General features: G+C 52.5%; 1 protein-coding gene across 1 annotated transcript in view; it reads right to left on the bottom strand.

Moving 5' to 3' along the window:
• The window catches only part of TEKT5 (tektin 5), a gene marked incomplete at its 5' end in the record, with an annotated part of 37,239 nt that overhangs the window by 9,139 nt on the left and 12,547 nt on the right, over positions 1-15,553 (bottom strand). Inside the window, one exon of the mRNA XM_079121750.1 lies at positions 12,614-12,836. Coding sequence (XP_078977876.1) covers positions 12,614-12,836 — 223 coding nt within the window. The remainder of the gene's footprint in view (positions 1-12,613; positions 12,837-15,553) is intronic.

Raw genomic sequence — 15,553 nt, forward strand, 5'->3', positions numbered from 1 at the left:
ACACAAAGGCAGAAGAGGGTGAATCTTCCTCTGTGTGACTTGGGACGTCCATCTTCTCCTGCTGTGGACATCGGCGCTCCGGCTTCTCAGACTCCCTGACTACACTGTTGGCCCTCTGAGTCTCTGTCCTTTCGATTTAGATTCAATCGCCCACCATCTTTCCAGTGTCTAAAGTCTCCAGGTCAGCCCCCTCCATGCCGCTGGGGGTCCCAACGCACAGCCTTATGGTTTCTGTTGAAATTACTCAACTTGGTCCTTGTAGCACAAAAGCAGCCACAAACACATGTAAGTGTACTGCGTAGCTGCCTTCCAATAAAACTTTATTTACACAGGGTGGGTGTGTGGCCCTCCCTCTGTTAGCGTGCAGCCCCTGCTATGAATCGTCACAGGGGAAATCATCTCTCTGAGCTGCCTACCTGATATGAGCTGCTGCTCGCCTGGACTTCTGATGCTCCAGGAACAGTTTCTGTAGCAGCTGGCTAGTCAACTGCAGTCTGCGGACCAGCAGCCTTGGACTCAGAGAGTGTGCTAGAAATGCAGAATCTCAGGTCCTGCCCCAGACCTAGAAACCGAATCTGCATTTCAACAAACTCCTGGAGTGATCTGTATGAAAGTTTCAAGTGGGGGAAACCTGTGGTCAGATTTGTGGGTGTAGGCAGGTCTCTGGCTGCCATTCGGAGGACAGACAGGGACCAGGATGGGGATGCTGAGACAGGAGGACTGGCACCAACATGGGATGGAGAGACGCACAAGGAACAGGTCACAAGGTATTCAAAGGGAAAACGGGAGGACTTGCTAACTCATGGAATACAGAGGGCAAGAGACCAGGATTAGTCATGGGTCACAGATTTCAGGCTGCCCATCCCAAAAATCAGGAACACCCTCCTAGAAGGGAGGCTTGGGAGCCACCAGCCTGTGCCCAAATGGGCACTTCCACTGCCAAGGCTGTGGCCCTGGCAAATCGCCAACCCTCTCTGGGCCTTGGTTTCCCTGCCTGTGAAATGGAGATAATAATAGCACTAGGCCAGAGGGTGACTCTGAGGAATGATTTAGGTGACCCACAAAATGTGTCCAGTCTATCCGTCCACCTGCCTAACCACCTACCTATTCAACCTTTTTAAACCTTCATTCCAAGTCACTTGACTCTGGGGGTGGGGGCTCTCTGTGCTAGTAGCAGCCCTGGCCCCCACCCTAGTAGCTCATCCCCGCCATTCGTAACAAACAAAATGTTTCCAGATCTTGCTAAATGCTGGGACAGGGTAGGGGGAAAATAAAACTGGTGTGAGACCCAAATTATTAAACCTCTTATTGGGGTTACGATGGGGCTGTGGGCTGGGGGAGAGGTCCTTAATACCCCCAAACCAGAGCAAGACACACCGGCTCTGCCAGGAAATAGCTGGAGTACGCGTGGGCAGAAGGACTTTCAGCAAATCACTTGTCCTCAGTTTTCTCGTCTGTAAAATGGGGTTCATAATAAACCCTTCTTCATAGGGTCTGGGAGGGAGAGATGGGTTGACTGAAGGCAGGCTCTTAGAACCCTGGCCACACTGAGTCAGGCTACTGGGTCTCTTCTTTCTCCTTCCACTGGCGGGAGGGGGGCAAATTCAGCGATGATCGCCTTCATCTGGTTGGAAGCCAATTGCCACCCTGACCCAGCCCCCAGGGTGTAGAAAGGGTAAGGTTCACCCTGGGAACAGTCTCTGGCCACGCGTGGTGCGTGAAAAGCCATCATCAGGTCTGACTCCAATGAAATCAACCTTGGCTCAGCGGAAAAGTGTGCAAATCCCTGGCTGGAACAGAATCCACAGCTTTGAAAGGGAAGACACTACCTCTGGCAAGACCGTTCGCCATGTAAAACTATCTCCCGACATCTTGTGACAGCAGAAAAAGCCTCTAAGGCCAGGAACTTATTTTTGATGTGGAGGGAAAAAATGGATTTAGCAGTTCCAGCCGGCTTTAGGTTTCGGGATGCTTTGTGCTACCTTGCAAATTTATTGTTTTCCAAACCACACGAAGCCAAGGGGTTTCCAAGGAGATGCCTGGCTCTGTGCAGATTCCCCAGCTTGGGAAGGGGGTAGACAGTTTGGAATCATTTTTCTGGTCAGATGATGGAAGATTTTCAAGTTCAGCCAAGCCAAGAAATAAGGAGAGAAAAGAGAGGAGGGCTCCAGAAAGCCCTGGCCAGGAATTCAGGACATGAAGGCTCCCAAGCTGGGGTTCTTTGCCTCCCCACCCTTGGCATTCGAGTGTTTAGAAGCTCCTGGCCCCGAAGCACTGTATGCTAGTAGCATTCCCCACCAGTTGTGAAAACCAAAAATGTTTCCAGACATTGGCAAATGCCTTGGTTGAGAACCACTTCTCCAGGCGGAGATGCTGAGCAAGCCAGCTCCGGGCTGCTTCTGTCAAGCAGTGATTCAGCCGCCTTCAGACAAAGCCAGACCAACACAAATCTCAGCTATGGAGTGGCAGTCTGGGGCCAGTGTCCTGAAAGTCCTGGAGGAGTTTGGAAATAGGGGAGGGTGGGTTCCCTGCTCAGGAGGAGGCCATGATGCTCTTGTGAAAATCCATGGTAATCCACTGTCTCAGGCCTTGGAGGATGTCCTTGACACCTATTGTAATTTTTAATTATTTGCCTATTTTTAGAAATCTGTCTCCTCCACTAGAATAAGGTCCCTGAAGGCAAGGATCTTGTCTCTTGTGCTCACTGATGTATCCCCAAACCCTAACTCAGTCTGGCAAATAGGATCTGCTAAGCGCACATCTGTTGCGGGGAGAGAGGGAAGAGGGAGGGACTCATATCTGTTGTGCATGGACACCCAGAGCGCACACCTGGAGGGCTTGTTAAAACTCAGACCCACCTGCAGTTTCTGATTCAGTGGGTCCAGGATGGACCCTGATAATCTGCATTTCTCACCCATTCCCAGGGGATGCTCATGCTGCTGGCCCATGGACCACACTTAGCTAACCACTGGTCTGAACTTCAAACCTATTCTCAGGCACGGTTCTCCATCCTGGCTGTCGGGGCAAATCAGGGGAACTCTAAAGGGTCTACTGAAGGCCATGCCCTGACCAATACGACGGGACTCCCTGGAGGTACCCCAGAGACCAGCTCATCTGGACCAGTTCGTGCTCCTCACAGCTGGATATTGGGTCATTCCTTTCTTATGGATTAGGAAACAGGTTCAGAGGGGTTGGTTTCTTTCCCGAGATCCCTTACCCATATCAAAATTCCACCCGGTGCCGTGCGCTTGCCCCCTCTTCCGCCGGTCAGAAATGAGACCATGGCTTTCCACCATCTGCAGAGCTAAGAGTCTTCCATCACTTGCCACGTGACTCTGCTCTTCTCACAACTACTTGCCAACTGCTCCCTTCTGACCGAGGAGGAAACAAGCAAAGACAGGTCGCGCAACCTGGCCGTGGGGACACAGGAAGCTCCAGTCGGAACTGAAGGCAGCCCTCTGCACCGCCCTGGGGGGCTCAGCTAGGGGAAAGGATGCAGGAGGTGGAGGAGGAGGTGGAGGAGGAAGTCGGACCAGGAGACAAGCCATGTTGAAGCCAAAGGTGCGGTGAGGGTGGGAGGCGGACAAGTCATCAACTGAAGGGCGCACGGAGCCGCGGGCGCACCCAGCCGCAACCCTGGGCAGCCTCTGCAGCACCCCTCCACCGCGCCCTGCCTGGGCCCCCAGGCCCCCGCGAGCGCAGGATTGGCTGATGCCAGCAGAAGTGGCAGAGAAGGGCCGCACTTGCGTCCCTGCGCCTGGGTGGTATCCGCGGGAGGAGCCGGCGCCTGCCTCGGAAGCTGCCCGCCACTGGGCCTGGGCCCTGTTTTCTTGATGCCAGTGGCGCCTCTTCCATTTGGCAGTGTCCCCATGGACCCACCACTGGTGATGCAATGCCCCCATCCTCCCACTCCCTCACCCCCTAGGCCGGAGCTTAAGACCCTCATGAGGGCCTCTCTCGGTGCATGCCACCCAGGTACAGGATGACACCCGAGCCCGCCATGACTCTGCAAGGGCCTTTGATTCCTCTTGGCACTCAGGTGAACCACAGGGAGAGACTCCCGTGGGCTTCAGTGGCCCTGAGCCTTTTCCTGAGGGGTACAGCTTGAGATAGCTGGGAACCCACAAGGGTCCGTCGGGAAGCCACATGAACACCCAGTCTGGGACCTACAGGACAGTTGTCTTGAACAAGGTGGGGGATGGCAGTACACTAGGGGTGTAGATGCTCTGAAAAACCACGGCCATTCCCCAAGCATCGTCTCTCTTCTAGAAATTTGCAGTTTATAGAAGTGTAATCGGCTCTTTCAGGCCATAGTCCTTAAATTCAGGGCTCAACCAGGTCTGAAGGTTCAGTGGTACAGCACTTGCCTAGCTCTCTCAAGGACCTATGTTCAATCCCTGCACCATAAAACAAACACCCCCCCCCAAAAAAAAAAAAAAAAAAAAACAGAGCTGAGAATTCTGGAGTTCTTCTCCCTAAAACATCCCCCACCCACCCCCGGTTTCTTGCCTGAAATTCCTTTAGAGCAGAGTTTCTGAGCCTCAGCACCTGCTGACATTTGACGTCCTTCCCTGGCGTGGGGGTGTCCTGGGCATGGAGGGTGGTGAATGGCATCCCTGGTTGCTCTCCACTAGGTGCCAGTGTAGCAACCTGCAGGTGTAGCAACCAAAGATGCTTCCAGACACGTGTCCCCTGTGGGACAGAGTCACCTCCAGTTGAGAGCCACTGAAAGGATTCCCACCTCTGTGCAAATGCATGCTGCCGAGAGGGAAGCCCCAGCCGAGATGCACGGCTGTCAGTCAGAGTGCCCAGGCCGGAAAGGCCGGCTCGGACGCAGGAGGGCATTCTAAAGTCAGTACCTGGAGGAAAATTGTGTCTAGTTAAAATGGCCCTTGAAATCCGGTCATCATGTCTCAGGACACGTGGCTGTTCCCTGAGCTAAATGCTATGACGGCATGTGTGTGTTTGCTTAAAAGGCAGCTCTGTCCTGGCGGGCGCAGCAAGCTGAGCAGGAGGAATCCTCCCGCCAGTAACTCCCACAGGTTAGTCACTGGGCCGCATCCTCATTCTATTGCCCAGCCCCACGTGCGTTGGTACAATTATTTAATACTTTTCTTCAAATAAACTCCAATTGCAGCCTTGAATAAATGTCCTTGAAATGGAATCTTTCTTTTGAAGTATTGGGGGTTGACTCTCGGGTCTCAGGCACGCTAGGCAAGCACTCTACCGCTGAGCCACACCCCAGCCCTTGAAATGGAGGCTTTATATTATTGCCACAAGTGGAAAACTAGCCCCCTTTTCCACTAATAGAGGGTACCAGATGAAGAACATGGAGTAAAGAAGTTATTACTTTTAACTAGATTGTGTTGCCTTCCAAGCCGGAGGCCTTGCTAGAAGGGGAGACAGGCAAGGAGGGAGGTGTTAAAGCAGATGGTGTCACTTGGGAACTTGCTCCTTGGCACTGCGATTAATGGTGGGACTTGAGGAGAGAGGAGCTTCTCGCGGGCACTTGGTGGTGCCTTCAGGGCAGCCTGGGCAGGCCGGTGGCTCCACTCCCCAGGGCTCAGCTAGTTTTAGAAACCAGCCGTCAGTAGCTTGGCCGCAGGCCCCGATGCTGGAAGTGATCCGGCTGCTCACAAAAGCTCAAGAGCGTTTCCCACTCCACAGTGGGTTCCAGCCCTCCCTGGACACATAGGGCTTGGCAGCCGGCGCTCGCCACTCAGACACGGCACCTTCCTGCCCTGCCTTCCTGGGAAGGGTGGTTTTGCTAATGCTGACGGCTGCTGGAAAATCAAAACCCCAGAGGAACTGTGGCATGAGAGGAAGCCTTTAGGCCCCGTTCACAGGCCTCTATGATCTGTTCGCTCTCCCAGGCCTTGGTGGCTTTCCACATCTGCTTCCCTGAATTTCCTGAGACACAAAACAAAATGCAAGCGCAGGGGTACCAGGGCCAGGGAGCACCACAGATGTGTGAAGGGGACATGACAGGGGTGGCGGGACTGAGGCGAAGCGGAGGGTCCAAGCCCAGTCCCAAGACAGGCTCTGGCCACCAGCTCCCAGCTACTGCCCGGGAGTTCTGAACAGCTACAGCCTCCAACTTTGTGAACTTTTTAAAATGTGAAATCTCCACATTTTATCAAAAAAAAAATTTTTTTTTTTAATTCTATGAGAATACACACAAATATGTATACCCAGTTCTTCATAGTGCTCTATTTATAATAGCCCCCAACGGTAATAATCTAAATGTCCCTCAGCAGATAAAAGGAGAAGTGAACAGTAGTCTGTCTGCACGACTGCAATGTGTCCACGCAATGCACCGCCTAGCAGAGAAACACACTGTGACTCTCAAAATATTTTTCCTGAGGGGAAAAAGTAAAATTTCAAAAAGAGTACATACAGGATGTCTCCATAAATTCTAGAGAATGCAAACTAACCTATAGTGACAGAAAACAGATCAGTGTCTGTTATTAATTCTAACTAGACTTTGTGGGAGTGAGCGAGGGACAGGAGGGAGCCAGGAACAGGGGGCACAGGAGCCTGGGGTGATGCATATGGCCACCACCTTGATGGAGGTGTTGGCTCTATGACATAGAATATCAAAATTTCTCAAATTATACTTTTGAAATATGTGCAGGTAATTATATGTTAACTATAAAAGAAAAATGTGAAGGCCAAATAATCGGTAGGCCCAGTTCCACATTGCCTGATTAGGATTCCATCAGCATTTACTGAGAGCGCACCACAGACCGTGCCCCAGGCAGCGAGAGGGTGCTAGGGTCACACAGGTGAGGAGTATGGGGAGACTCTCCTGGGAGCTGCAGCGAATGCCTGACATGGCCAAGGTCAAGTGACGGTCTGCGAAACTGGCAGGCGTTACCCCAAGAGGGCCTGTCCTGTGCTCGCCTTGCTGAACTCTCGAGGCGTTCTGAAGAACCAACAGCAGCTGAAGTTTTCCTATGCATCTAGTCAACCTACTCAAGGGCTGGATGTTTCCAAACTAGCAGCCGGTTCATCAGTTCACCCCCAAATTGGAAGAGCTCAGAGACAGACCATCTCGGATGCAAATGGAGAGACCACAGCAATAATCCAGATAAGAGACGACGGAGGCCCCATTTGGGTGGAGGCTGAGCACGGCTAGAAGCGAGGAGGTTCACCCAGGTTTGCCGATGGAGTAGGTGTGGGTGGGACAGATAGAGGCATCCAGGGGACTCTGAAGTTTGGGACTGAACGCCTAGGAGCTGGAGTCCCTGGAAGCCCCTGGCAGCATCTGGAAATTGGAGCCACCCACTGAGACGGGGAGGACTCCCTGTGGAGCAGGCAGGACGGTGAAAGTTCTGGAGTTGGGCTCCGAGCCTGTTGCGTTAGGATGCCTCTCAGGAGCCCACGCACAGGTGCCAGTGCAGGAGGTCCGTGAAGGAGGCCCGTGCAGGGGCACAGTGACTACCTGCTGAGCGGCTGTGGCTGGGGCTGGCCTCGGCTTGGGAAGAGTCCAGCCTGGACGATAATCCCATCTGTCCCCGGCTGCCACAGGGCTCTCAGGCAGCGCCACCCCACCTGCCTCTCGGCTCCTCTTTGCTGCCCCGGCTACATGACCTCCAACAGCATGTGGCGGAAGCAGACTCACCACCCTCCCACGCACCAGGACGCTGCTTCTGGGGTGTCTGCCTCATCATGGTCCCCAGCTCCTGATGTCATGGCCGTGACCAGTGCATCAGGAAGATGAGGTTTTGACTTAAGGGCCCGTGCTGTCTGCCCAGCGGTGACAGAAACCCAGAGAAGCATCCGCATCTGCACAAATTGGGAATGACTGACAGGATGGGCTGACCTGACCTGGTCGCTCCAGGGAAGGAAGGATGACTCTACTTGGTTTGTGAGCCTGGAAGCCAAACGCAATTAAAGAAAATCCAATTAGAATTAAAGTGGTTGAGGCTGGCCTCTTGGGAAGATTTGGTTCCTCCAATGTTCTGAGTCCGGGAAAGAGGAGAAGAGGAGGGCGGGAGGGAGGGAGGAACAGCTGCTTACCCAGATGTTGGTCAAAGCCAGCACTCTCCATAATCTACCCTCTTGCTGCTGCCTACCTACCGGGTTCAGAATGCAGAGTCTCCGGCCTGCTGCAGCCTGCTCGACCAGAGTCTGCAATCTCACCACATCCCCAGGTGACCCGGTGAGGACCACACGTGATAATAGTGCAAGCACAGAGGTCTACGCTGCTATTTGGCATGAGTCCCGCTCTCTCTACTTGTCCCCATTTCTGCCATAGCCCCACACCACTCAGAACATGACGGGCCTGATCTTTTCTTCAAATCAGTCCACTTTAAAAAGAAAAAAAAATAAACCTTTGCCACATGTATTTTAAAATGAAACTATATCACTATGATCCGTGGGAGAAAAGCAAGCATCATTTTCTATAAATGGGAAGAATCAAAATGCATGGAATAAGACAAAAGTGAAAACATGCTATTTCAACTCTGGCTGGATACTGACTCCTGCCCAAAGTTCTTAGTCTCAGGCCCAGATGTCCAAGGGAGACGGGCGGTGTTCAAGAGGTGAGAAGCCAGTCTAGACCTTGAGGTCACACACCAGGGTCTCAAAAGAACTGGAGGACAGGTACTTTCTCCCTGTATAACTTGGTGCCATTAATCTCCATTCATGTGATGCATTTCATGTCATTTTACCTGCAGGATCTGGTGCCCCCACTTTTATATATCTATACACATACACACTAGGGATTGAACCAAGCGGTACCTTACCACTGAGCTTTACAGCCCAGCCATATATATATATATATATGTATATAAACATATAAGTAAGTGTGTGTGTGTATATATATACATATATACATGTGTACATATATATATAAGCATATATATATTTTTTTTTTTTGACACAGGATCTTGCTAAGTTGCTGAGGGTCTCCCTAAGTTGCCAAGGCTGGCCTCGAACTTGCGATCCTCTTTCCTCAGCCTCCTGAGTCACCAGGAAGACAGACACGAACACCATGACCAGAGTGCACCACCATGCCCAGCAGGTCCCCCACACCTGTAGGCACTTTCTAGAAAACTGTCCCTGCCCCCAAATAGCCTCCTACAAAAGGTGCTTTTGTGCAGTTTTCCCCCACATTAGGAGATTCCCCCCAAATACACTGAACTGGGTAACTAGATGTAAGTGGGCTGGCCTATCTCAAGGTTCCAATGGCCCTGGCTGGCAAGAGGACTCAGTCCCCAAAGGCAGCAGCCTGCTCCCACTCTGGTCAGCAGCTACTTCAGTCCAGAGCCATCTCCAGCACCTCTTCTAGAAGGGGCCAGCAGGACCAAAGGCCACCCAAGAGCCTCCATGTGCTCCTGCCAGGTAAGACCCAGGGCAGGCTACAGAGTTTGGGGTATAGCCTCAGGGATGGAATTCCAGGTTCCCAATGGACAGATCAGCCTGCTTACCCTGCCCCAAACCACTGCCTGCCAGGGAGCTGAGTAGACCTGGTCTTACAAAGTGCATTCTAATGACCCCTGGGAAAAGAATCGCTTTGCATCATAAGTATGGCAGGGGGCCTGGAATTTTCCATTAGAGTCTCTTGCCAAGGGGAACCCGGCTGAGCTCAACCAATAACAGTTAAAATTTTTAAAGGGAACTTTTCGAAACCTCCAACTGAAGTAGACTATTGAAAGGTGAAATGGTTGCTATGTATTTTTCTTCATTGCATCAATCTCTTATTATCTTAGAAAACCACCATGTGAACTAGTCACCAACCAGAAGACAAATCCTTGCTCATGCAAATGTTAACAGTGTCATATTGCGGTCTGGTACGCTCCATATGGAGCTAGCTGATGACTAAATAAAGACTATTAATAAAAATCTATGAGGTTGCAAAATCTCTCTGATCAGCAGTGATGAAGTTGTTAGTAATAACTTAAAACTTCCCTGGAGAAATTTTGAAAGGGAAAGGTTTCAACCACCCCCACGCAAAGGTTCTTTTTCTGTCAGTGAAACAAGTCATACTTAGAGTTCCCTGGGACTGATTATTCACCATGTACCAAGCACTGTTCTAAGAACGCCATAGAAACTAACTACTGATACTCACAGAATGAGGTTACCAAGAAGGAACTCTCACTCTGCTGGAAACCAGTTGCCACCCCCAGTATCACGACCCTTCCAGAGTGATCCTCAGACTGCCAAGTTCATGCAGTGAACCGCGACAGTGAAGTGTATTTGTTCCACCTGCAGAATTGCCTCCTGTGGCACAGGAGACACAGATAAAGGAATCTGGGTGTCCGTAGACGGACGGATGGAAAAACAATGTGGTCTCTACAGACAGTGGGAGGTTATTCTGCCTTAAAAAGGAAGAGAGTCTGGCACATGCGGATTAACCTTGAAAACATGCTAAGTGAAATAAGCCAGTCGCAGCAAGACGAATAAATACCCTGTGGTTCCACAGGTGCCTGGAGTAGTGGAATTCACAGAGAGTGGAAAGAGGAAGTACTGTTAAATGGGTACAAAGTTTCAGTTTGAAAATGAAAATTTCTGGAGGTGGCTGGTGGTCACAGCTGCACAACAGATATGTACTTATTACCAAGAAACAGCACTTTTAAGAAATAGCTTAAAAGTGGCTAGAAGGGTAAATTTTATACTATACGCATTTTTTGCCAAATAAATGTATCTTGCCCAAAAAAGGAAAATTGATATTAAAAGTATTCAGTCATTCATGCACTATTTAAAAAAAAATCATTACAAAACTCAATTTTGTGGTCCCTTTCATTCATTGCACAAAGATTTCAGGAGGTCCTGGCTGGACACCAAGCCATGGAGAGACAAGGTTGAATCAGGATGCTTGGATGAGATCACACGAGGATGTCAATGAAAAGAGCAGTCGTAGCTCCTACCCCCAGGTGCACCAGGTACAGAGCACGCAAGCAGCTTACCTGCTTTAACTCAAATCATCCCTGAGGTTGGAATCATCCTTATCCCCATTCTACAGATAAGGAGACTGAGGCATAGAGAGGCTGAGAAAGTCGTCCAAGGTTACAGAGGATTGACACCCAGGCAGCCAGGCTCAGGGTCCACACTTCTCACCACATGGTATGGGGTTGAGGAATGATGGACAAGGCCCCAGGATGCAGAGGCAGTAAGTGCCAAACTGAGGGGGACAGGAAGAATTCTAAAAGAAAGTGACTTCAAACGACAGTCCAGAGCTGGGGTTGACCAAACTGCAACCTGTGGGCCAAAACTGCCTGGTTGTGTAAATAAAGTTTTATCAGAACACGGCCACGCTCATTCGTGTGTGTATGGTGCATGGTTGCTTTCCAGTACGTCAGCAGAATTGAGAGGTCGTGACGGCAGCCGTAGGGGCTGCGGAGCTGAAATGGCCACTATCTGGCCCTTGCCAAACCCTGTTCTAGAGGAGGGAAAGGTCACACCTGCTCAAGGCCCCAGAGCCTCCTCAACCACCCCCTGTCCCTCTTGACCTCTGCACCCTTCTCCACTCAGGAGGGAAAGAGATCAACCCCAGGAGGAGACTGCCTCCTACCTCTGTCCCACCTGAAGCCCTTCGAAGATTCCCAGTCTCTCCAAGCAAACTCCCAACCCTCCACCAGGACCTATCAGCACCGGCATGATCGGAACCAGCCCTTTCCTCCAGCTTCATCCCAGAGTCCTTTGCACTTGCTGTTCTCTCTCCAGAATATTCTGCCCCCATCCTCGGCTGCCTAACAGACTGTCAATCAGTTCTTGATATACACATTGCTCCCATCTGTGCCCCTCCCCCACGCAGCCCCTCCCCCAGCATCTCTGACTCACCCCCTTGGTGCTTCCACCTCTCACCCATCACACCTCACAGTGACCAACTTCTGCTTTGTCCACCTCCTGACACCCGGCGGAGCAGTGGCAGACGTGGGTGGGCATGAACTGCCTCCGTCATTTCCATCAACCCTGCCTGCAGCCCACGAAACCTCCTCAACACCCCAACATCCAAAGGGGTGCTGTCAGCAAATACAGATCAAGGCTTGTCCCTGGGCTCCACCCCTCCAAACAGACTGCTGTCCCCAGTCGCTCCTGTGTCAACTTCATAGCCACCACTGCTCCCCAGCCAGAGAAAGTTGACCGGTGAGGGTCCTCCTTGTATTGCTACTGCCCAACTCAGCCTCTGGCCACCAGTAGGCACTTGGCACTTATGTGAAAAGGGTGACAGAAGCCCAGGGAGCGAGGACTCCCGTGGGTGACCCCAGAGTGCAAAATGGCATGACACAGACTCAAAGGCAAAGCCTACATTTGCAAGATACTGAAGGGGACAGAGATCTGCTGACTAGCAGGGACACTGCTCCAGGGCTCCTGGTCATGCTCAGTGCCCTGGTGCTCCCTGGAGAAGGGTGGGCACTGGGAGCCATCAGCAGCCTCTTGGGTGCATGGTGACAGCAGGCCAAGCGCCAAGCTCCACAGTCAGTGGCCAAGGGGCACTCAAGTTCCCCAGAAAGCTCACAGTCCTCGTCCCCTTTTGGGGTGAATGAGATTGTAGACCACGGGGGAACAATTTCAAACTGGGTTTGAAAACGGGGTTCAGCGCCCGACCCGCTGGAGGAAGGCGAAGGCTTAGCCGGGACAAAGTTCCTGGGACGCATCAGCCCACCTTCGCCAGCTGCGTCTGCAGCTTGTTCTTCACGTCCGTCTCCTCGGAGATGCGGGCGTTGAAGGCCAGGTTGGTGTCCGTGAACTGCTTCCACAGCTGGTCCGACAGGTTCTCGAAGAGGTGCTCGGCCTCCTCCCGCAGCCGAATGGAGTTGGCCCGCATGTTCTGAGAGTGCCTGATGTTGTCGTTGCTAAACTTGGCCCACGTCTCAGGCACGGAAACCCTGCAAGAGACACCAGGTAGGGTCACGCAGGCAAGGACTCGGCAGCTGTGACGGGCCTGGAGACCAAGTGGCCCAGGTCAGGAAGAGTCTGTGGGGGGCGGCTGCCGGGTACCCTGTGGAAGGTCTGGCGGCATCTGTGACCTCCACCAATGGGACGCCAGTGGCCCTGCCACACACCCAGCATGACAACCACAAAGGTCCCCTGGGGGAGGGGACATGATAGCTCCCTGTTGAGGACAAATGTCCTCATCCAACCCCTCCTTTAACAGAGGCTGTGACAACGGCCTGGGAGGGAGCAGATGACTTTGGAAGGGACACTCAGCCAGCTGGAAGGAGAGGAGGGGTCCCTCTAGAGCTTGTCCTTGTCCCCCCACCATACCGCCCAAAACACCGCCAGACCAGCAAGTGGACCCGGGCGTAGTGGTGTCCCTGGTCCCTCCAGCTCAGCCACTCGCCATGGCTTCCTCCCCATCGTGGGCTTCTGGGTGGTGGTGGTTTGGTCAGTCTTGCAGTACTGGGGGTCACACCCAGGGGCTGCAGCATGCCAGCCTGGTGCCACCACTGAGCGGCACCCCGCGCAGCTGCAGTGTTTGGAATGCCTGCCATGTGCCGACTGTTGCCGGGCACATGAGCAAGAGCAGCGTCCGCAGGGTTCAACGTCCGAGGGAGAGAGCCACCTACGGAGGGGGCATTTCCACACATCACGGGGAGGCAGGAACCCAGGAGCAGGGAGGAGGAGGGACGGCTGGGTCCTCAGGTCTCCCTGTGGTAAAGGGGTGCAGGCCTACAGCAGTCCCCCTAGTTCTGCTCTCTGTTGCTGTAGCTACCTGACAGCAACTGAGGTCTGAGAGGATTACATGGAAAACTCCAGAAATAAGTAATTAGTGAGTTTCAGATAACTTTGATTATGGTGTCATAACTATTCTATTATGTAAGTAGCTATCGCCAATGTCTTCCAGGGCCTGATCTATGAACTACTTAGTCACGGGAATGTGTGCACGGGTCTGCTGCTCTCCAGGGTCCAGACATCCCTGGCTTCTCTGAACATTCCCTGCGGGTGGGGACCACTGTGCTCGGACAGGTGCTGAGTTGCCATGAATTCACAAATGCACGAAGCCGAAACCCCCACTGTGAGGGACCAGAGAGGGAGCAGGAGGCCTTGAAGAGCCCAGGGAGAGGAGGAGCCCTGGAGAAGCACAGTCCCCGGGGACAGTGGCATATTGCAGCGCTTCTCCTCTGCTGGGGGGGGGGGTGTCTTCCACCGGCGTCCCTCCTCCTGACTGAGTCCAGCGGAACATGAAGGGCAGAGAGCCCAGGAAAGGTGGCCTGCAGAGGGCAGTCCAGCAGGGCAGCAGGGAACAGATCTGGGCAGTGAGTGGGGGACCCGCACAGGCAAGGAAGGCTTCATGGAGGCGGTGCCACCTGAGGACTCACGCCAATTAGACAGAGTTCTTCCTGGTAAAGGACTGAACCCCTGCAACGAGCAAGCCCAGGACCCTGGGGTTCCCTACTCTGGGGGTTTCCGAGGGGGAACCCGCATTGCTTTGAGCTGGCTTCACTCCTGGCTAACCTAGACTAGATAACTTCTCAAGGTATTGTCTGGCCTGGGAAGACACCCGTTCTTAAATGAAGCAGATTTTTATTCTCAGGCAGCAGGAGAAAAGGAATCCACCTCTCAGAAATGTTAGAGCACACTGAGGTCGTACGGAGAGCGGGGTTTTTAAAAGTGACATGTATGTGTGAGTGCTGCCTGGCTTTTCTTGACCTTATTTTTTTTTTTTTTCGGAAGCCGGTGTGGTACTAAGGACTGAACCAAGGCCAGGCCCTGCATGTGGCAAGCTCTCTCCCACTGAGCTACATCTCCAGTCCTTTTTATTTTTTATTTTGAGACAGGGCCTCACTAAGTTGCTGAGGCTGGTCTTGAACTTGTGAACCTCCTTCCTCTGCCTCCCAGGTCCCTGGGGTTACAGGTGAGCACCACCACGCCGGCTTCCTCTGCCCGGCTTTGGCAGGAGTTGAAGTCAAGCAATAGGCAGCAGTATTGGGCTTCTGAGGTGGGAGGGGCCCTGTGCCCGGCCCAGAGCTGCAGCTCAACCATGAGCAGAGGCTCAGAGAGAAGTGTCATGTCCAAGGTCACCAATAATCACCATCCCCAAGACATGACAGAAGGAGAGGAGGCTGAGGACAGCAAGTAGAGACCTGTGAATATGCTCTGAATATGTCCACCACTGCTGAATGGGGCTGTCGAGGACACAAAGAGCAAGGTCCAAGCCCTGTCCTCCCCTGGAGCAGACAGCTGAGCTCCCCAGGGAAAACAGTCCCCTTAATTACATTCTCCCCAGGGGAATTTACCAAAGGCAGCCTGTGTCCTTGGCAAGTCACGAGCCTCAGTAGGGAGGATGTACTCTCCTGGAGCCTGTGCCCTCTAGAGACTGAAGGGACAGAGGCAGGAAGATACCATTGATCAAACACCCATGCGGTGTTCAGTGTGGGCTCATCACAGCTCTGCCACTTGCTGTGTGAGCTTATGATAGTTGCTTCACCTCTCTGAGCCAGCATTTACTCATTGTGAAATGGGGATAATAACAGGACCTAGCCCCAGGGTTGCTGAGTGACTAAATGTGAAATACTTACCAGGGCACCAGACGCATGGTAAGCACTTGGCGACTGTTTATTACTCGTGAGAGCTGCATGTAATGCTCTCTGCACAACCTAGC

Source organism: Sciurus vulgaris (genome assembly GCF_902686455.1).
Source record: "Sciurus vulgaris genome assembly, chromosome: 18".
Taxonomy (NCBI): Eukaryota; Metazoa; Chordata; class Mammalia; order Rodentia; family Sciuridae; genus Sciurus; species Sciurus vulgaris.